Source organism: Theropithecus gelada, chromosome 12 (genome assembly GCF_003255815.1).
Source record: "Theropithecus gelada isolate Dixy chromosome 12, Tgel_1.0, whole genome shotgun sequence".
NCBI lineage: Eukaryota > Metazoa > Chordata > Mammalia > Primates > Cercopithecidae > Theropithecus > Theropithecus gelada.
In genome coordinates this window covers 79,786,772-79,808,570 of record NC_037680.1, presented here as the reverse complement: position 1 = coordinate 79,808,570, position 21,799 = coordinate 79,786,772, and the positions used below count along the sequence as shown (strand labels likewise).

At 37.6% G+C, this 21,799-nt stretch overlaps 1 protein-coding gene across 1 annotated transcript in view; it reads right to left on the bottom strand.

Moving 5' to 3' along the window:
- Positions 1-21,799, bottom strand: part of NBEAL1 (neurobeachin like 1) — a 205,206-nt gene that overhangs the window by 125,540 nt on the left and 57,867 nt on the right. The window contains exons 7-10 of the mRNA XM_025405096.1: positions 19,905-19,987; positions 10,152-10,237; positions 4,485-4,791; positions 3,445-3,551 (exon numbers count right to left, since the gene is read on the bottom strand). Coding sequence (XP_025260881.1) covers positions 3,445-3,551; positions 4,485-4,791; positions 10,152-10,237; positions 19,905-19,987 — 583 coding nt within the window. The remainder of the gene's footprint in view (positions 1-3,444; positions 3,552-4,484; positions 4,792-10,151; positions 10,238-19,904; positions 19,988-21,799) is intronic.

The following is a 21,799-nucleotide window of genomic DNA, read 5'->3' as shown; positions in this document are numbered from 1 at the left end:
AAGATGAAAAGGGAAGAGGAAAAGCATTTTTATGCCCCTTCTTTGGCAGAGAGTTGTGCAGCCAAGCAAATTTTTAAACCAAACACATTTTGCTTTTGATATTTATTCTGCTCCCCTACCCTAGCATAATCCTGTTGTGCTAGGCAACCAACCGCAAATTTAATCAATTCAATTTTATTTATTAAGTTTCTACTGAGTGCCAAATACCCAATGATGGGAGAGAAGAGATTAAAGTCAGCCTGCTTGCCTTCAAACAGACCACAGTTAAGTATGAAACACAAAACGTTTGTCACCTCACAGACTTGTAAAAGATACTAATATGTATCCATGTAGACCCAGCAGCATCAGAAAATATTATGTAGTAATTTTTTTAAAGAGTAAAAAAGAAATTATTTCAAGTAGCTATAAAAGCATCAAGGAGATAGATTTAAAAAGCATGAATAAGAAAACATGAAGGGTTTAATAAGGGTCTTTGTAAGAAACGCTTAAGAGGCAGGCCTTGAGTCGGATGTCTTAGAGCCTTGTACAAGTCATGGTATGGATATTTTAAAATCACTAGAATTTTTCATAGTTTGGGAAAACATCTTAAGCAAAGGATTGATATGATAACGTTGATGTATCAAAAAGATAGTTTTGACTTCAGTGTAGAAGAGGATAAGGGTGAAAACGGGCTGGTCGCGGTGGTTCACGCCTGTAATCCCAGCACTTTGGGAGGCCAAGGCGGGTGAATCACGGGGTCTGGAGTTCCAGACAAGCCTGGCCAAGGTAGTGAAACCCCGTATCTACTAAAAATATGAAAATTAGCCAGGCGCGGTAGCGGGCACCTATAATCCCAGCTACTTGGGAGGCTGAGGCAGAATTTCTTGAACCTGGGAGGTGGAGGTTCAGTGAGCAGAGACTGCGCCTGCACTCTAGCCTGGGCGACAGAGCAAGACTGTCTTAAAAAAAAGAGTGAAAAAGGAGAAAACAACAAAATGTTGCAATAATCTGGCAAAAAAATTAAAGCCTGAAATAAATCAATGACAGTGGGAATAAAAGGCTGTATTTGAGAGATGTTTGAAAAATGAAATTGTCAACTTTGGTGACATAAGCAGATGTGGGAGATGAGAGATCAGGAAAAGTTGAGACTGATTTCCAAGTTTCTCCTTTGAGAAACTGGGTAGATAACGGTGCCTTTGACTTAAATTAAAAATATAGGAAAAGCAGGCTGGGCATGGTGGCTCACGCCTATAATTCCAGCATCTCTAGGGGCTGAGGCAGGCTGATAACCTGAGGTCAGGAGTTCGAGACCAACCTGGTCAACATGGTGAAACCCCTTCTCTACTAAAAATACAAAAATTAGCCAGGTGTGGTGGCGGGCACCTGTAATCCCAGCTATTTGGGGGGCTGAGGCAGGAGAATCGCTTGAACCCAGTAGCCAGAGGTTGCAGTGAGCTGAGATCATACCACCACACTCCAGCCTGAGCAACTTACGCAGCTGTAGGAATAAGAAAGGGGAGACTAAAGAGTAAGGGATGAACTGTTCCATTTTAGATGTGTCATATTTGAGATTTTTGAGAGACATTCAAGTGGAATTCCTCAACAGAGCTGAACTAACAGGAAGAAATTTGGGTATTACAGATGATATCGAAAGCCACACATCCAAAATGGAGACATCCAAAGGATAAGCAAATTAAGAAAGGTTGGAAAAAAGAGCTTAGAACCAAACAGGGAATGCCAGTATTTTTAGAAAGGGTAATATTCTAGAAAGACTAAAGAGTGGCCACAGTGATACACAGCAAAAAAGATGAATGTAGAAAAGATGAGTGTGTTGACATTTCAGAAACAAATTTTTTTTTAATGTTTCAAGAAGTCTGTTCTCTATATTTCATATTTTGGCATCAAAATTCTGTTTTGCTACAAAATACAATCGTACATTGTGCAAAATTCACTTACAAACATAATAAAGTTTCTACAAGTCTGCATTAACTTCCACAACCTCTGAACAACTGCAGAAAAGGTTGACACTGATAATGGAAAGGTTATCAAGTAGTTAGTTGCTTCAAAATTCTGTCTGTATTAGTGCTATAATATGATTTTGAGCTATCAAAACCATATTTACAAAAGTATCCTATTGATATTATTCAGCTTGATGTGGGATCTTTTTCATTAATAGAAATACATATTTTTACATTAGGAAATATGGGAATTACCAGTTTTCATCTATGAGCAACAATTTTGGAATTAATTATTGTATGGGAGAATCAATATGCTATCAATGTTTCCATTTGCAATGAGTATGTATTACTTTAATTGTAATAAAAAATGTTATTTGACCCTGAAAGGGCATCAAATCATTTATGAATTTTATTTAAATTATGCAAAAATATCACATATTTGGAGAGAAGAATGGAAATAAACACCCAAAATCATCATTTGGGTCATTACATAGTGTAAAAGTTAGGAACAATGGTCATGAAGTCAAAAAGAACTAAACTGAAACTCTCGCTCTGAAACTTCTTGCCTAATTTATAGTCATTATGAAGACAATATATATTTTGTGACCTCAAAAGAAAAGTGTCTGATACACAATTGGCACACAATAAATATTGGTTAAATAAATCATTTAATTAAAAAGCTATGTCTTGGCCAGACGCGGTGGCTCACGCCTGTAATCCCAGCACTTTGGGATGCTGAGGTGGGTGGATCACGAGGTCAAGAGATGGAGACCATCCTGGCAAACATGGTGAAACCCCATCTCTACTACAGATACAAAAAATTAGCTGGGCATGGTGGTGCGTGCCTGTAATCCCAGCTACTCAGGAGGCTAAGGCAGGAGAATTGCTTGAACCCAGGAGGTGGAGGTTGCAGATTGCACCACTGCTCTCCAGCCTGGCAACAGGGCGAGACTCCATCTCAAAAAAATATATATATATTTCTTATACAAAAACATTATTCAGTGAATGACATACAATTTGAGTTGGAGTAATAGGTTTGCACCAAGCAATCCACATGTTTTATATAATACTCCCTATAATCAGTGGCCTGTATTTATAGGATATGTAACTTGGGGTCTACAAACTCTGGTAGAAGACAGTGTTTCCATGAGAAACAACTGTTTTTCAAAGACTCGTCTTAGTACATTCAGACACAAATAGAAGAGCTCCGAAGCAACTAATTACTTAAAGGGCCTCAAGGATATTTCTGGATGGAATGAAAATAATATACTTCATGAACTGAAATTCTTCCCATACAAAGAAATTCCAGTTTGACTACCTTTAAAGTATTTAGACAATTATGAGTGATTTAATACTAGTTTCAATTCAAGATAAAACTTGGTTATGTAATTAAATGCAAACAGAGATTAAGTATAAAAATTAGTGAAAATATGTTCAAATGTGAATTAAAACAAAAACAAAAAATAGTTTCTTAAAATCAAAGACAACAACAATAATAGAAAAATACCTTGCAGTTCTGTAGCAGTCGTATGAGATGTTCAAAGCAATTGCTGTTAAGAAAAATGGCCTGAAGAACAGGCCTATCTGTACAATCTAACATGGCTGTGATGGTATCTAGGAAAATAAAAAGAAAATCATCCATGTAAAAGTGAAAATTTGGGATCATACAAACATTTACTCTAATCATTTTTCTTTTTAATTTTTAAAACAATTTTGATGTTCAGTATTTTTTAAATGACACTAACACACAAAAACACATAAAAGCATTTTTATGCCTTTAGAAGCTATACACCAAACCATTAACGTTTGTTATGAGTGGGTGGCAGGATATAAGGAATTTTCTTTTTACTATCTGAATTTCCTAGTTTAGTGCTAATTAAAACATTTTATTTCTATAAGGAACTATCAGTTAATTATATTTGTATTTAACAACCTTACATAGGAATACAATAAGAAATCATAATATATTGGTGAAGGAGCTTGCAGAGCAGAGAGACAGAGATAAATAAGCAGAATGACACAAAACAACCAACACAAAGAGAAGGGAAGAGAAACACAAACACACACACACACACACACACACACACACACACACAGCCTCTGAGGAAAAAAAGAAGCAAAAACAGAGGCCCTCTAGAGAAAGGGCAGATTTTTGAAGTGACCTCTACAGAGATGTTATAGAGGCACATACAAAATTGATTGTATGGGACTCTTTACCATAGGTTACTACAAACGGTGCTTTCTGAAAATTTACTTTTCCTAGAATTTCAAAGTCATAGCTAATTTTCTTTTTAACACTGATGCATTTAGGAGATTACACTGTCAAAACAATATACAGACTTGACTTTGTTATTGTTAAAGCAAAGAGGGTGTAACAAACACATCAATTCTATATAAATTATTTTGAAGTCAAAGTCTAAGCATTCACATGATATCTGAATTAAACAATCAATGCTTTCCATACAACGGCCTTGTATTTCAAGAGAAAGTGGTAGATATGAAAATTAAAAACAGACTCAGAAAAAGTTGTCATTATGTAATACTTACTCAGCATTTTGATCTGTAGAGCAATAAATCGGTTTTCCCACTGTCTGGACCTTCTTTGATTAGGTAAAGCTGAATGATCTGAATTTAGCAATTTAAAATAGTTCTCCAGAATAGTACTGGTTTCCACTTGACGCTGATCAGAATTGCTACTGAGAAGGATATGTACCACTTCTGTAAGGCACTTCAGAGTTAGTTCTGCCTTCCTACCCACTTCTTCAGGATCTCCATCCTCCCAGGAATCACAATCTGCCAAAACTCGCATAAGAACTTCCATAGTGGCTGGAGAAATTGCTTGTAAAGCATTCCTCTGAAATATTAGAGACAATAAAAATGAAAACTAAACCTAATGAAGAGTTCTGTATGTTTGCAACAATGAGAATTTAATACATCTGCAGGCAACCTTTTCTTTTAATAAATAAACACATAAAAATTTGTAACAGATACTCTAATAGACACTGCTAGTGGTTCATACATATTAAATCTTCCCTTCCTCTCAGAAAACTCACTTTACACTCTCTCTTGTGGCTAAGGGTAGCCATGTGATATAGTTCTGGTTAAGGACATATGGTAGTGGCCTATGAAGAGGGTATCACTTTATAAATAAAAAGGGAAGGACCCTTTGCCCTTGGGCTTTTCACCTTTTCCTGTCTAGAATGTAGACATAATGCTTGCAGCCACTTTTATATCATGAAGAGATAAGTCCAAGATTAAAGTAGCAGGCTACAGAAAGAATAGGAATATTGAAGGACCTCAGTCCTTCATGTTCTTATTGAGTTACTGTACCAACCCAGAACTGCCTAAACCTGGATTTCTTAGGCAAAATGAAACAAATAAAAAACAACCTCAAATCAATTAAGTGTCTCTCAGGTTTTCAGGTTGGTTACAGAAAGTCCATCACAACTGATTTAAATATATAAGATGACTGGTTTGGTTTTGATTCTACAAACATACTTCTGAAATTCCATACATTAAGTAATTGGTAGCTATATGTCAAGGTGACCAGAAAAACACAGAAATAAACAATATGTATTGCCCTAAATTGTCAAATTATGACATAATGAAACAGAACATAGTTATGCAAAATTACCTGAAATAGCACTTAAGCCATTAGGACTGTTTTCATCAATAATTATCAATATAATATATAATATCAACAACAATATTTACTACTATGGAAGAAACTGCTAATGGCCTGCCCAACATTCAATCTCCTTCACCTTCCTTATTCAGAGAAACTGATGTTTTCCTGGACACATGACCACCCAGAATAAATTCACATTTCCTAGCCTCCCCTGCTGCTAAGGAGGCCAAGGAAGCAAGTTGTATTACATTTTTTATGTGGACATGTTTTCCTTCTCCACAGTCATATGATCAAGTTTGGCAAATTAGATCAAAAGACAGGGAGTATCAGCTTTTCAGTATCTCTTTATTTTGCTTTTTATTTTTTTCAGACAAGGTCTTCCTCTGTCACCCACGTTGAAATATAGTGACATGATCACGGTTCACTGCAGCCTCAACTATCCAGACTCAAGTGATCCTCCTGCCTTGGCCTCCTGAGTAGCTGGGACCACAGGTGTGCACCATCATACCTGACTAATTAAAAACAAAACTTTTTTATAGAGACAGGGTCTCCCTGTATTGCCCATGCTCGTCTTGAACTCTGGGGCTCAAGAGATCCTGCCACCTCGGCCTCCCAAAGTTCTGGGATTATAGGAGTAATCCACCATGCCCAGCCTCAGTATCTCTTTAAAAGATACTTGACACATGCCGTTTGCATCCTTCTTCTTTACCCCCTCTATCTTAGAGCCCCAAATGTGAACATAATGGCCAGAACTCTAGAAGCTATCTTGCAGCATGAAACAGAACAGTAAGCATGACAGATTGACATTCAAAAGAAAACTGAGTCCCTGAAGATCCCAGAGGCACCAGATTAACTCTGAATTGTTTATTACTTTGTTTTTAATTAGAAAAGTAACTTAAGCTGTTTTAATTTTATTAACTGCTACATACAGCAAATCATAGATCTAACTGATAAAACTGTTATTTACTTACTTTTTAAAAGTACAAATACTTTAAGTGCTGTACATACATTATGTCATTTAGTCCTTACAAATATCCCACAAATGTTACTATTTCTGTATTATAAATTAATAAACTAAAACATATGTAATTAGTTTATCCAAGGTCACACAACTAGTTAGAGATGGACACTCAAACCTAGGTCAGTCTGGCTCCAAAATCTTTGTTTTCAACATAACACAAAACAGAACAGGTTTCAAATATGCCAATGGGAAGCCCAGATACGATGCTTTGGGAAAGGAAACCAGTAATCAGACTTTGATTTTTCTGATCTTTATGACATCATGACCATTCTTTTTTTTTTTTTTTTTTTTTTTGAGATGGAGTCTCGCTCTGTCGCCCAGGCTGGAGTGCAGTGGCCGGATCTCAGCTCACTGCAAGCTCCGCCTCCCGGGTTCACGCCATTCTCCTGCCTCAGCATTCTCCTGCCTCAGAGTAGCTGGGACTACAGGCGCCCGTCACCTCGCCCGGCTAGTTTTTTTTTTGTATTTTTTTAGTAGAGACGGGGTTTCACCGTGTTAGCCAGGCTGGTCTCGACCTCCTGACCTCGCGATCCGCCCGTCTCGGCCACCCAAAGTGCTGGGATTACAGGCTTGAGCCACCGCACCCGGCCTGACATCATGACCATTCTTTAGCCTTTATATATTCAATTCATCGAAACACCCTTGTACTAATGCCATATTCAACAAACAACTTTCCAACTTTGATAGAAATCCCACTATAGCTGTGCCTGGATCACAAGGATTTTTGGTACATAAAATAATAAATTGGACTTCCAGTATCTACTTGATTTTAGTGTTAGGTTTCATTATGGAGGTCTCTCGGGGCTTGACTACCCCTAGGCACTAACAAGAACAAGTCTCTCTGTTTTCAAAAACAGAAGGGGATCCAATCAATTTCTACATTAGTCATAACAATGCCACTTCCATTTTCATTCCTGTATACTTATTCATTTTTTTCACTGTAGTAGAGAAATGATAGAAATGGAGAGATAATGACCCAAATGAAGGAAATCAGCTAATACTGGAATGTGATTAAGCAAACTTACACTGAAAAACAAGATTCTGGTCACCACCCCTCTCACTACAAGGAGACTCTTTTCTTCTTCTAGGGGGAAGAGGAGAAAGTCAAATAGTCCACCTGGAAACCTAACTAGGGACTCTGGCTAGGTGCCAAAAAATAAAAAGGACAGGACAAATAAAACAAAGAAATGGAAATTTCAGTAGTGCTCTGGAGGCTAACAAGGTACAAGGGTAAAAAGGATAAAAATATTTTTCTTAAAAAGGCCACTGAGCATAAGGGCCATTTAATGAAAAAAAGAAAATGATAATACAGAGAGAAAACAAAACAGAGCAAAAACAAGGAGGAAAGGGGAACTGCATCAGTACCAACAGACAGGAAACTCTTTTTTTATTTTTTATTTTTTATTTTTTTGAGACGGAGCACGATCTCGGCTCACTGCAAGCTCTGACTCCCGGGTTCACGCCATTCTCCTGCCTCAGCCTCCCGAGTAGCAGGGACTACAGGCGCCCGCCACCATGCCTGGCTAAATTTTTTTTATATTTTTAGTAGAGACAGGGTTTCACTGTGTTAGCCAGGATGGTCTCAATCTCCTGAATGTAGACAAGGATTTCCTCCTAAATGCCCAAAATAATAAGGTAATATGCCTAGTATATTATTGGCATAATTTTGTATCTTTAAATAAAATTTACTTAAGTTTTAAAAAATACAGGTTTCTAAGTTTTTAAAATTATAATTTAAATATGTAATTTGGTTCAACAATATTAAGAACATAGTACACTGATGTTAGTAAGAGAATGTTTAATGTGAAAGAAAAAACTGCTGGTTAAAAAAGAGAAGATAACACTTTTGATCTAAAATAAAGAAACAGAGGGATAGAGGGAGGGAATTATGGAGATCTATAAACTTGGATGGAAAAAAACCAGATATCTTAATTTCTACTAATCTCTAACTAAAATTGAGTATTTCCTTCAAATTTAAATGTAAGCAACAAAAGCACAGTAGTAGAAATAATACTTGTGATTTTGTTGGTTAGGCACAGTTGACTCACACCTGTGATCCCAGCACTTTGGGAGTCTGAAGTGGGTAGGTTGCTTGAGCTAGGAATTGCTCAACCTGGGCAACATGGCAAAAGAGTATCTTTACAAAAATACAAAAATTAGCTGGGTGTGGTGGCATGTGCCTGTAGTCCCAGCTCCTTAGGAGGCTGAAGTGGGAGAACTGACTGAGCCAGGAGGTCAAGGCTACAGTAAGCCATGACAGAGCCACTGCACTCCACTCTGGGCAGCAGGAAAAAACCCTGTCTCAAAACAACAACAACAAACAAAACAAAACAAACTTGTGATTTTGTCATCAGTAAAAATTATATGCATTTTCATTTATTACAGCTGTTACAGTCTCTCAAAATATCATTTATGCTAATTTCTTCTTGGAAGTTACATTAGTTTCTAGACTTGCTGTTATAGCTTTTTAAATTTAATGTATTATAAAGAAGCACATATTGCTATGTCACAGATTTGTTTTATTAATATTTTAGTAACTGCATTTCAGTATAATTGGTTTCCTTTATTTGAGGCATTTAAAACATTCTGACAAAGGGCTTTATCAGATTGCCAAAGGGATGTGTGGTATAAAAAGTATAACAAGTGTTAGGAACCTCTGATCTAAACTGTGTGGTTTAAGAAAACGTATAAGAACATACTTTCTGAACTATAATCCTTTTGTCAACTAGAATTTATATTCAAAGTTTATGACAGTGGTCGGGCATGGGGGACTCACGCCTGTAATTCCAGCACTTGGCGAGGCCGAGGTGGGCAGATCACCTGAGCCCAGCACTTCAAGACCAGCCTGGGCAATATGGAAAAATCTCGTGTTTGCTAAAAATACAAAAATTAATTGGGCATGGTGGTGTGTGCCTGTAGTCCCAGCTACTTGGGAGGCTGAAGTGGGAGGATCGCTTGAACCTGGGAGGCAGAGGTTGCATTGAGCCAATAATTGCACCTCTGCACTCCAGCCTGGGAAACACAGTGAGACCCCATTTCAAAAAACAAAAACAGAAAAGTTTATGACAGCACTTAGATGCTTACCTTAAAAAAAAAAAAAAAAACTAGAAATTCTTTTCTGTAAATTTTAAAACACTACTTGGATTTGTTGAAAAAAAAAATATAAACTTACAAAAATACATTCAGTATTATAGGTACACAGGAGAGTGAATAAATTGGTGTCTTTAGAAACCAAACTACGAGACTTTGATTTCATCAAGTGGACTGATGAGGCTGACTTCCTCTATCATCTGAAATAAAAACTAGTGCTTGAAAGCTAACGTAAATAAGAACTTACAATACCAAAAATTGTTAAATTTGTTTATTCAGTAATTTTATTGTCAGTGCTAAATATTACTTAGGTTTTTTGGAAAATAAAAGACGCAGATTAGTTACAATATATAAGTTCAATATTTGTATGGTGAATGCAATTATAAAAAGACAAAGAACATACTAAACAATCCATGGAAAGCTTTTTGCACTGTTAGTTATAATTGTATATATTAAATTTCAACATTTTCCTTACCTGCCCACCGGCTACAATGGCTCCAAAAAGATGCAATAAGCAACATTTAAGACTTTCCTTGAGATGTTCACTTTCCTGAAAACATTCTGTAAATATAACACACCCATAAATAAATAAATAAATAAGATTTGTCTTTCGCAATATGATTTATCTCTAGGAAATGTCTGATGCAAATGCGAAGAACTATTTGTGAAAAGGCTAATCTGTGTTAAAAGCCAAGGTTGATACGCATTTTGGCTTAGGAAAAGAAAAGAGAAGCCATCTACCAGATAGCATTTTAGGTATTCACGTCGTCTCACTGAGTTCTCATAATTCTCCATATAAGGATGATATTTGGCCCCCATTTATATATGAGCAAAAGGAAGGTCAGAAGTTAGTATCTTGCCTGAAGTCACATGACCACTAACTGACAGGGCTAGAAACTAACTAAAACCTGGCATAAAATTAGACGTCTCTCTTTTTTTTTCCCCTTTGAGATGGAGTCTCACTGTATTGCCCAGGCTGGAGTGCAGTGGTGCGATCTCAGCACACTGCGATCTCTGCCTCCCAGGTTCAAGCAATTCTCCTGCCTCAGCCTCTGGAGTAGCTGGGATTACAGGTGCCTGCCACCACGCCCGGCTAATTTTTGTATTTTAGTAGAGACGGTGTTTCGTCATGTTGGCCAGGCTGATCTCGGACTCCTGACCTCAGGTGATCTTCCCGCCTTAGCCTCCCAAAGTGCTGGGGTTACAGGAGTGAGCCACCGCGCCCACCCTAGACGTCTCTTTACTAAGACTATCAGACCTCTCATTAGTAAAAATTGACCATAACTAGTCCACTACAGAATGAAAGAGTTGGACAAAAAGATTTCCTGAGTCCACTCCAGGGCTAATGTTCTAAAATTCTGGTACCAATAGTAAGATTTCTTTTAAAAGTATAAATTATGTTATTGTTTGTTTGTTTGTTTGTTTGTTTTTTAAAAAAACAGGCTATACATGCATACAACAAAGAAAAAGCAGCATAAAGACCTGACAAGGGGCCGGGCGCAGTGGCTCACGCCTGTAATCCTAGCACTTTGGGAGGCCAAGGCAGGCAGATCACGAGGTCAGGAGAGCGAGACCATCCAGACCAACATGGAGAAATCCGGTCTCTACTAAAAATACAAAAAAATTAGCCGGGTGTGGTGGCGCATGCCTGTAATCCCAGCTACTCAGGAGGCTGAGGCAGGAGAATTACTTGAACCTGGGAGGCAGAGGTTTCAGTGAGCTGAGATCACGCCATTGCACTCCAGCCTGAGCAACAAGAGTGAAACTCTGTCTCAAAAAACAAAACAAAACAAAACAAAAACAAACAAACCTGACAAGGAAATGTAAGTTTCCCTTTAATCTATTCCTCAACCCACGACACTACCACTGCCTTGCACACCTGTAATCCCACCACTCTGGGAGGCCGAGGCGGGTGGATCATCTGAGGTCAGGAGTTTAAGACCAGCCTGGCCAACAGGGTGAAACCCCATCTCTACTAAAATTGCAAAAATTAGCCAGGTGTGGTGGCGGGCACCTGTAATCCCAGCTACTCGGGAGGCTGAGGCAGGAGAATCTCTTGAACCCAGGAGGCAGAGGTTGCAGTGAGCTAAGATTGTGCCACTGTACTCCAGCCTGGGTGACAGAGCAACACTTCACCTCAAAAAAAAAAAAAAAAAAAAAAGTACATAGTACATAAATATACTCCTGCATCAACTTTTTTTGCTTTTTAACTTAATACATTCTGGATATTACTACATCTTTCTACTTTTTTTTTTTTTTTTTTGAGACAGGGTCTTACTTTATTGCCCAGGCTAGAGGGCAATCACAGCTCACTGCATCCTTGGCTGCCTGGGCTCATGTGATTCTTCCATCTCAGCCTCCCAGGTAGCTGGGACTACAGGCACACACTACCATGACCATCTAATTTTTTGTATTTTTGTGTAGAGACAGGGTTTTGCAATGTTGTCCAGGCTGGTCTCAAACTCCTGGGCTCAGGTGATCTGCCCACCTCAGCCTCCCAAAGTGCTGGGAGTACAAGGGTAAGCCACTGTGTCCAGCCTGGACATTATTACATCTTAACAGATACATCTACCTCATTCATTTTTTGTAATGACTAGAGGCATACACCGCTACAATGTGTTACCTTCACTTAACCAGTTCTCTCTTGATAAACCGCTATGCTTTTCCCCTTTCTTTTGATGCTGTTATGAACACCCTTTTGCATACGTCATTACACACTGGGACAAGACTATAACAATAAAATGATTTCCAATAACAAATGTTACCAAAAAGAAACAGCTTTGAGGTAACCTGGATAGAAACTTATAATTAAAAAATTAAGAAGTTCCAGCTATATGGGAATAACTGGTACTACACATGGCTTTCAGCTATAAACAACTAGAAAACTGGAGAAAATCAGTTCCAGAAACTGGGTCACAGAACTGTGATACACACAAGAAGGAAAACAAAGTAAGCACAAGGATCACACAGATTCCTGTTTGGAGACACTTTCCGAACTACTACATGGAAAGGGGGAACCTTAAAAGAACACAGTCATTTGTTGAGTTGAGGAGACAGAAATCAAAGTTCAGAGAGGCCTAGGCAACTGGAATTTGTAAAGCAGAGTACTGGAGTGGAGGAAGCTATACAGAGAAAGTGCTCCAGAAATATGCACAGGGCTCACTTTGTGTCTCAGTGTCTATCCTCACATAATAGTGTGATATCCCACAAGATCGGCAAAAAACTACAAAGAAACTGTAAGCTGAGTAATTCTCTGATTTTACACAGAGCTAGATGATGACAGAGTTCCATTCATCCACAGTGGATACACAGAAAGATAATACATAAAAAGGACATAAAAACATATACCATTGCAAATTCTCATCATAAGATTGCTGGGTGGCTATATTAGTATATGACAAAGTAGGCAAGAAATATAATCAAGGCAAGGAATGTTATTCGTGATGAAAAGTGGAACTCAATAAATTTAAATAAGAAAATATAGCTCAATGAGTTTAAGTTTATTGAAGTCATAAAGAGTATTTTCTCTTGCCATAATGGAAATATATTAGAAAGTAATGAAAAAAAGATCTGGAGACCCTTTTCATGAAAATGGCATTAAAAGAAAGGTGGTCCCTGCCCCTCCCAAAGCCAAAGCCAAAGCCAAGGTTATGAAGGCCAAGAAGGCAGGGCTAAAAGGCATCCACCCCACCCCCCACACACATACAATCTGCACATCACCACCTTTTGGTGGCCCAAAACACCATGGTTCCAAAGGCAGCCCAAACAGCCTCAGAGGAACACTCGGAGAAGATACAAACTTGACTACTATGCCAGCACCAAAATCCCTTTAAGCCACTAAGTCAGCCATGAAAAAGATGACAGCAAAACACTTGTGTTCACTGTAGATATCAAGGCCAACAACTGATCAGACAGGCCATGAAGAAGCTCTATGACAATGATGTGGCCAAGGTCTACACCCTGATCAGGCCTGCTGGAGAGAAGGCATATGTTAGACTGCCTCTGGAGTATGAGGCTTTTGATATTGCCTACACAACCGGGATCATCTAAACTGAATCCATCAGGTTAATTCCAAATACACACTTTTTTTACCATAAAGAAAAAAAGGGCTGGGGGTGGAGGCTCATGTCTGTAATCCTAGCACTTTGGGAGGCTAAGATGAGTGGATCACTTGAGGCCAGGAACTGGAGACCAGCCTGGCCAACATGGTGAAACCCCATATTTACTAAAAATACAAAAATCAGCTGGGTGTGATGGCGGGCACCTGTAATCCCAGCTACTCGAGAGGCTGAGACATAAGAATCGCTTGAACCCAGGAGGCGGAGTCTGCAGTGAGCCAAGATCGTGCCACTGTACCACTCCAGCCTAGGTGACAGTGTAAGAACCCATGTCAAAAAATAAAAATAAAAAAAGAAAGAAAGAAAAAAGGATCTGGAAACTCCCCAAACACTTGCAGATTAAACAATACATTCCTTTTCATTTTATTAATTTAATCTTTTTTAATTGACAAATACAAATTGCATACATTTATGATGAACAACATGGTATTTTGAAATATGTATACATTGTGGCTAAATCAAACTAATTAACATATACATTACCTCACATAACTTTTTTTGTGGTAACCTCTCTTAGCTACTCAGTCATTTTCAAGTATACAATGCATTGTTACTAACTACATTCACAACGTTACGTAGTAGCTCTCTTGAATTTATTCTTCCTAACTGAAATTTTGTATCCTTTGACCAACATTTCCCGAATTTGAAAATATTTTAAACCAAATGAAGAAAAAATTGTTTTAATTAAATAAAATTAAAACAAACATATCAAAATCTGTGGGGCACAACTAAAGCAATGATTCATGTTCATTCTAGAAAAAAGGTCTAAATAAAGATCTAAAGATTGAACTTTCACCCTAAGAAGCTAGAAAAAGAAGAGCAATTAAGAGGGAGTTAATATTAAAGATAATAGAAAAAATAATGAAAAAGGAAACGAATAAGCAATAGAGGAAAATCAATGAAATCAAAAGCTAGTTCACTGGCAAGATCAATATAATATTTTAAGAGATAGGGTCTCACTATGTTGCCCAGGCTGGAATGCAGTGGCTATTCATAGGCACAATCATAGTGCACTACAGCCCCAAACCCCTGGGCTAAGGTGATCCTCCTGCCTCAGTCTCCTAAGTAGCCAGGACTATGGGCATGTGCCAGGATCAATATAATTTAAAAACCTCTAGCTAGACCAATCAAGAAAAAAGAAGACAGAAAAATGTAAATTATCAATGTCAGGAATGAAAGAGGAGACATCAATCTAGATTCCATAGATTTAGGAAGGATACATGAAGAAATACTATGAACAACTTTATGCCAATAAATTCAATAATACAGATGAAAAATACAAATTCCTTGGAAGACATTAATTACAAAAACTAACACAAGAAGAAATAGAAAATCTGAGTAGCCCTTTATGTAGTAAATAAATTTGCTCTATAATTTAAAACCTTTTCACATTGGGCACAATAGTACATGCCCATAGTCCCAGCTACTCAGGAGGCGGAGGTGGGAGGATCACTTGAGCTCAGGAATTCAAGAGGAGCCTGAGCAATATAGCAAGATCCTGTCTGAATGAAAAACAAAACAAAATCTTTCCACAAGGTAATCTCTAGGTCCAGATCTGCTGATGAGTGTTAAGAAAATCATAATAGCATTCTCAAACCAACTCTCACAGAAAATAGAGGAAAACAGAACCCTGCCTAACTCATTTAATATGACCAGTATTGTTGTTTGAGCCACCAAATCAATAGTATTTTGTTATACCAGCCCAAGTAGACTAAGACAGATTTTGTTACAAAGAAATAGAGTGCTACTACAACAAAGGCCTAAGAATACAGAAGCAGCTTTAGAACTGGGTAATGGGTAGAGGCTGTAAGAGTTTTGAGGTGCATGCTGGAAATAGGGACCTTCAGGGCAATTCTGTTGAGCTCTCAAACATAAATAAGGAGCATGTTATTAAAAACTACTGGAAGGGCGATCCTTATTAAAAAGTGGCAAAGAACTTGGCTGAACTGTGTTCTAGTGTTTTGTGGAAGGTAGAATGTGCAGCAAGCAATGAAATTGGGTATTTAGCTAAGGGGATTTCTAAGTAAAGTGTTGAAGGAGCAGCTTAATTTCTCCTTCTCACTGCTTATAGTTAAAATGTGAGAAGACAGAAATAAACTGAAGAAGAAACTGTTAAACACAAAAGAACCAGAAGTTGAGATTTAGAAAATTTGCAGTCTATCCAAATTACAAAAAACAAACAAACAAGAAAGCTTGTTCTAAAGAAAACACTGAGGGTGTGACTGATAAACAGACCGGGGGTATAACTAGTGGACTTAATCAGCCAGCTCAGTGAGGCCAGGAATGGATATGGGATTATACCAGAAAAGGCACTACCATTTTGAACTAAAGGGGACAGAGAAAGTGGGAAGGAATGAAGGTAGACTGTTGGACTTCTTGGATTCTATAGACCAGACCATAAAGCTATTCGGTTTGAATGTGTGATAAGAAAAACTCTGAAAGCAATTCAGAGATTATGAGGGCTGCCACTCCCACCAAAGACCCAGGAGGCAAGGCTGTTTCCTCTTCCTTGGTTTCAAAGGGTAGGACCACAGGTCAGGTTTCAGTGGGCCAGGATGACCTACCCAGTGCCTCAATGGTGGGGCTGCCCTCACAGACAGCACTATGGGTGGGGCCCTTGCAGAGACCTGGGGCGGGGGGTGACACTGGCAACCCAGTGTGCATGGAGCACACAGTATCAACCAAAGAGGGCTATTCTCAAGCTGTAATGCCTAATAGAATTTACCCTACTAGGTTTTAGGCTCACCTGAGACCTGTCACACCTTTATTCCTTCCACTGGCTCCCTTTTGGAATGGGAATATGTATCCTATACCTGTTCCAATGTTGTACTCTGGTTACATATAACTTATTTCTTTTCACAGGTTTACAGCTGGAAAGGAATTTTGAGTCAGGATGAATTGTAACTTCAGTCTAACCAGTAACAGATTTAGAAATTAAGATAAGATTTTGAACTTTAGACTTACAGAGTTGATGTGAGAATAAGTTAAGACATTTGGGGCTGTTGGGGTAAAATGGATGTATTCTGTATGTGATAAGTACATGAATTGGGCAGGGGTGCAAGGACCGAGTGGTATAGAGTGAACTGTGTACCTCCAAAATTAGTATGTGGAAGCCCTAACACCTCCCCTATGTGACTGTATTGCAGATAGAGCCTTTAAATAAGTGATTAAAGTTAAATGAGGTCATAAAAGTAGAGCCTTGATCAAGAGAACTAGTGCCTTTATAAGAAGAGGAAGAGACAACAGTCTTTTTCCAACATGTGAGGACACAGCAAGAAGGTGACTATCTGCAAGCCACAAAGTCAGATCTCACCAGAAAATAAAACCTGCTGGACCTTCCAGTCTCCAGAACTATGAGAAATAAATTTCTGTTATTTAAGCTACCCAGTCTACAGTATTTTGTTATGACAATCAAAGCAGACTAAGAAGACATATAAGGGAAAAAATCCTAGAAACCCTTACTGTTCTTGAACAGAGATACAAAATTTTTAAACAAAAAATCAATCAAATGCAGTAGTACATAAAAAGGATAATATACTATAATCCTAGCACTTTAGAAGACTGAGGAAGGAGGATTACCAGAGGTTAGGAGTTCAAGACTAGTCTGGAGGCAACACAGCAAGGCCATATCTACAAAAATATCTACAAAAACATTTTGTTAAATTAGCCAGCTGATATGGTTTGGATCTATGCCCCCACCCAAATCTCATGTTTGACTGTAATCTCCAGTATTGGAGGTAGGGCCTGGTGGGAAGTGACTGGATCACGGGGGCGGATCCTTCATGAATAGTTTAGCAGCATCCCTTTGGTGCTTTTCTAATGACAGAGTTCTCAAGAGATCTGGTCATTTAAAAGTGTTAGCACCTCCCGGCTTTCTCACTCTTGGTCCTGCTCCTGCTTCGACTTCTGCCTTGAGTAAAAGCTCCTGAGGCCTCCCCAGAAGCAGAGGCTGTCATGCTTCCTGTATTGCCTGCGGAACCATGAGCCAATTAAACCTCTTTCCTTTATAAATTACCCCAGTCTCAGGTATTACTTTATGGCAGTGTGGGAACAAACTAATACACTGCTTATCATGGTACAATCCTGTGGTCCTAGGTACTCAGGAGGCTGAGGCAAGAAAATCATTTGAACCCAGGGGTTTGAGGCTACAGTAAGCTATGATTATACCATAGCACTCCAGACTGGGCAACACAGCAACACCCTGTTTCTCCAAAAAAAAAAGAGAGAGAGAGAGAGACAAATAAAAATTAACTATATAATCACAACCAAAGGTAGTTTAGGCCAGAAATATGAAGTTAGTTTAATATTTGAAAATCAACCTATGTACTTTGCCAATTAACAAGCACCTCAAATAGATGTAGTAAAAGTATGTAAAAAAAAAAAAAAAAGTCAACGTCCATTCAGTAATAAAAACTATTAGCAAAGCAGAGTTAGAATAAGACTTCTTCTACTTAATAAAGGGCATCTATTTTTAAAAACATATAGCTAATATCATATTTAATGGTGCAAGACTGAATTTTTTCCCTTCTACATGTGGGAACAAGGATATAAAAGTCAATACACAAAAACAAATTATATTTCTATATACTAGTTTTAAAAATGAAAAATACAATTTAAAACAAATCAGGCTGGGCATGGTGGCTTCACCTGTAATCCCAATACTTTGAGAGGCTGAGGTGGGAGGATCACTTGAGGCCAGGAGTCTGAGAACAGCCTAGGCAACACAGTGAGACTTTGTCTCCGTAAAAAAAATTGTTTATATTAGCCAGGCACAGTGGCACATGCCTATAGTCTTAGATATTTGGGAGGCTGACGTGAGAGGACCACCTGAGCTCACAAGTTGGAGGTTATATAGCGAGCTATGATTGCACTACTGTACTTCAGCCTGAGCAACAGAATGAGACCGCATCTCTCCCCAAAAATGAATAAGATAAATCATTTACAAAGCGTACAAAATATACAATACTTTTGGATAAATTAACAAAATATGTGCACAACCTATATATACAAGAGACAAAGGCTTCTATGGGATACTTTACTTCTAAGCCAAGTGGCTCCCTGACACACCAATTTGATTTTATAACCTCATTTGGAGGACTTAAGAATAGCCCTTGGATGGCTGTGAGGACTCCTGATGAATAGAAACACCTTATACCGTTCTATTAGCATGCTGGGTTTCCTGTCCTCTATCCTATAAGTGAAGCCAGTTTCCAGAGATGGTTTACTGTGGAGCTTCATTACCTAGTTAGCTAGGTATCACTACTGGTGGTCAAGCAGAGTCAGTACTGCAGTCATCTTCAGCAAGCAATCAAAGGACTATTTCTGTCCTGTTTCATTTCACAGGGAAAAGAAAGAACTGAAGCAAATATGGCAAAATGTTAAGTGACAAATTTGAATGGGAAATATATACTCAAGGTACACACAGTGTTCCTTTTATAGTCTGCAAATTCTATATTTTTGAAAGATGGCATATATAAGTCACATATATAGGGGCTAACTCTCTCAAGTTTCCTATTTTCAGTAAAAATTCTGAAGTTATAAAATATACCACCATTGGTCGGGCATGGTGGCTCATGCCTGTAATCCCAGCACTTTGGGAGGCTGAGGTGCGTGGATTATCTGAGGTCAGGAGTTCAAGACCAGCCTGGCCAACATGGTGAAACCCTGTCTCTACTAAAAATATAAAAATTAGCCGGGTGTGGTGGCCTATGCCTGTAATTCCAGCTTTTTGGGAGGCTGAAGCAGGACAACTGCTTGAATCCAGGAGGTGGAGGCTGCGGTGAACCAAGATCGCGCCACTGTACTCTAGCCTGGGGCAACAGCATGCAACTTCGTCTCAATAAAAAAGTAACTAAATAAAATAAAATATACCACCATCATTAAAATATTTTTATTCTAAAAAAAATTTTTTTGAGAATAGCATATTAAATAAAACCACATACAATAATTGCAGCCAAACACAAATCATGTACCTTACTCCAGTGACAAGTTCTTACAACCTTTATTTTATAAATTAACAAAGCTGAATCAAGATCAGAATCAGAGTAAGAATAAAAAGTAATCAGAGTAAGATGATAATCATAGCAAGAGAAATTAGAGGTGTTACTTACGATAAAAGAAAGGGACGAATTCCACTGTGAGAGAAGCTGGTTTATATTTCTGTCTGCTCTTTTCCACAGTACTAAGGCTTCGTCTATCATTAAAAAGAAGTCAATAATAAATTACAACATGGGCAAGCAGACATGGCACAATTACAAAAACAATTATAAAACAAATTTAATATTTTACTTTTGATTTGTGTCTTGAACCATGTATCTCTAGGATTCGCATAATCTTGAAAAGAAGTCTAGCAAATAACTGAACTGTCCATCAATTAAAAGATTTATTTTTTTGAATTATGCAACATGGTAGCTAGGTTAAATCTCCAAATAACTGTAAAATGAACAAGAAGCCAGCCCTTAAAATTTCCAATCTGTACAAGAATTTGTTCGGCAGTAACGCTAAACTGACAGCTCAGACTAGTAGAATATTTTTATCAGAAATCCAGGCTACTCTGCCACTTTCTGAAACTTTATAATAATGAATAATGAGGCCATATATTAGCTTCTTTCATCTTGAGGATACAGATCCAGTATGGGCTGGGATTATTTCTGTTTTTTAATGACAATTTCAGTAGTTTTGATGGATATTATGTTTTCTACAGGCTTTGATAAAGCCAATACAAATTGCCCGTGTTTTTAACAAGAACATTTCAATTCAATACAAAATGAATCTTTTAGATGGGCATAGTGGTGTGGAGATTGGAGAATAAAGTGTAGTATTATGATGATACTTCCAACTAGTAGATGGTAAATTTTTTAAAATCACAGATATTTTTTCATTCCCTAAAAAAGCATTTAAAATTACTAAAGCCAACAAAAATAGAAAATATTTAAAGGACAGCCACATAGAAATTCTGTACATCTAAATATGATCAACTGATAAAGCACTGGTCTAAGATGCTTTCTTCTTAATGACCATAATTGAGCTATTGAAATTACTTTCCTTATAATTATTTCAAACCTGAGAAGAAATTTCAGTTCATCATAGAACAAACCACATAGGATAAGCATAGCTGGACTCAGTGATAGCAAAATAAAGAGTTCAAAGATCCAGATCTACTATCCAAATTCATTAGAAATCATATTAGACCTCATTTGCTACTGCACTGCCTTCCAAATCTATGCCTATTTCCAGTGTGTGGAAGGCAGAACCCAGCTGTATTTATTCTAATTTCAAACATAACATGTTAGAACATTAATAGATCTTCCTATCTAATTAAGACCATTATCAAAGATTTTCATGTTTTTGTAACAATACAAAATTCACTGGAGTTTCAAATAAAAAATTCAATCATGTGGTAAAAAAATTAATTTTAAAAGGATAAAATTTAATTCAGCTTTCAGTTAGGTTTTTCCATGGGATTATTATCATTTTGTGCATCCATTATAAATTATGGTATTAACTAAGACCATAATTTAGTTAGATTGCTTGTATCCTATCCAGACAACCTATGCTACAAACAATAAACATCCTCACCTGATTAACATAATGCAAATGTACTTCTACAATTTGTGATCAATGACTCATTCTAAAGTTCCTGTATTAGACGTAACATATGCACATAATTTCCAATATATTTGTGGTAAAAATTTAATATGCTAACATAAACAAAAGGGGTGAGAACTATTACACACATTAGAACACAAAAATTAAAGCACAAGCAGTTTGTACTGCATGTTTTCAATAAGTTAGTAGAGCTAAAAATGAACCTTAGTCTTATACCATTTGTAGAATGTAGCACAGTTAATTGCTCCATTATTATTTGATATTTGGGCCAAGCATCTAGCATTTAGCAGATGGTAATACCTATCAACTGGTTGTCTGAGAGGGCTGTAAAACACTTATTTGCATCTCAGTTTTCTAAGTTTATGTCCTTGGTTGATTTAACCATGTTGCTGCTGCT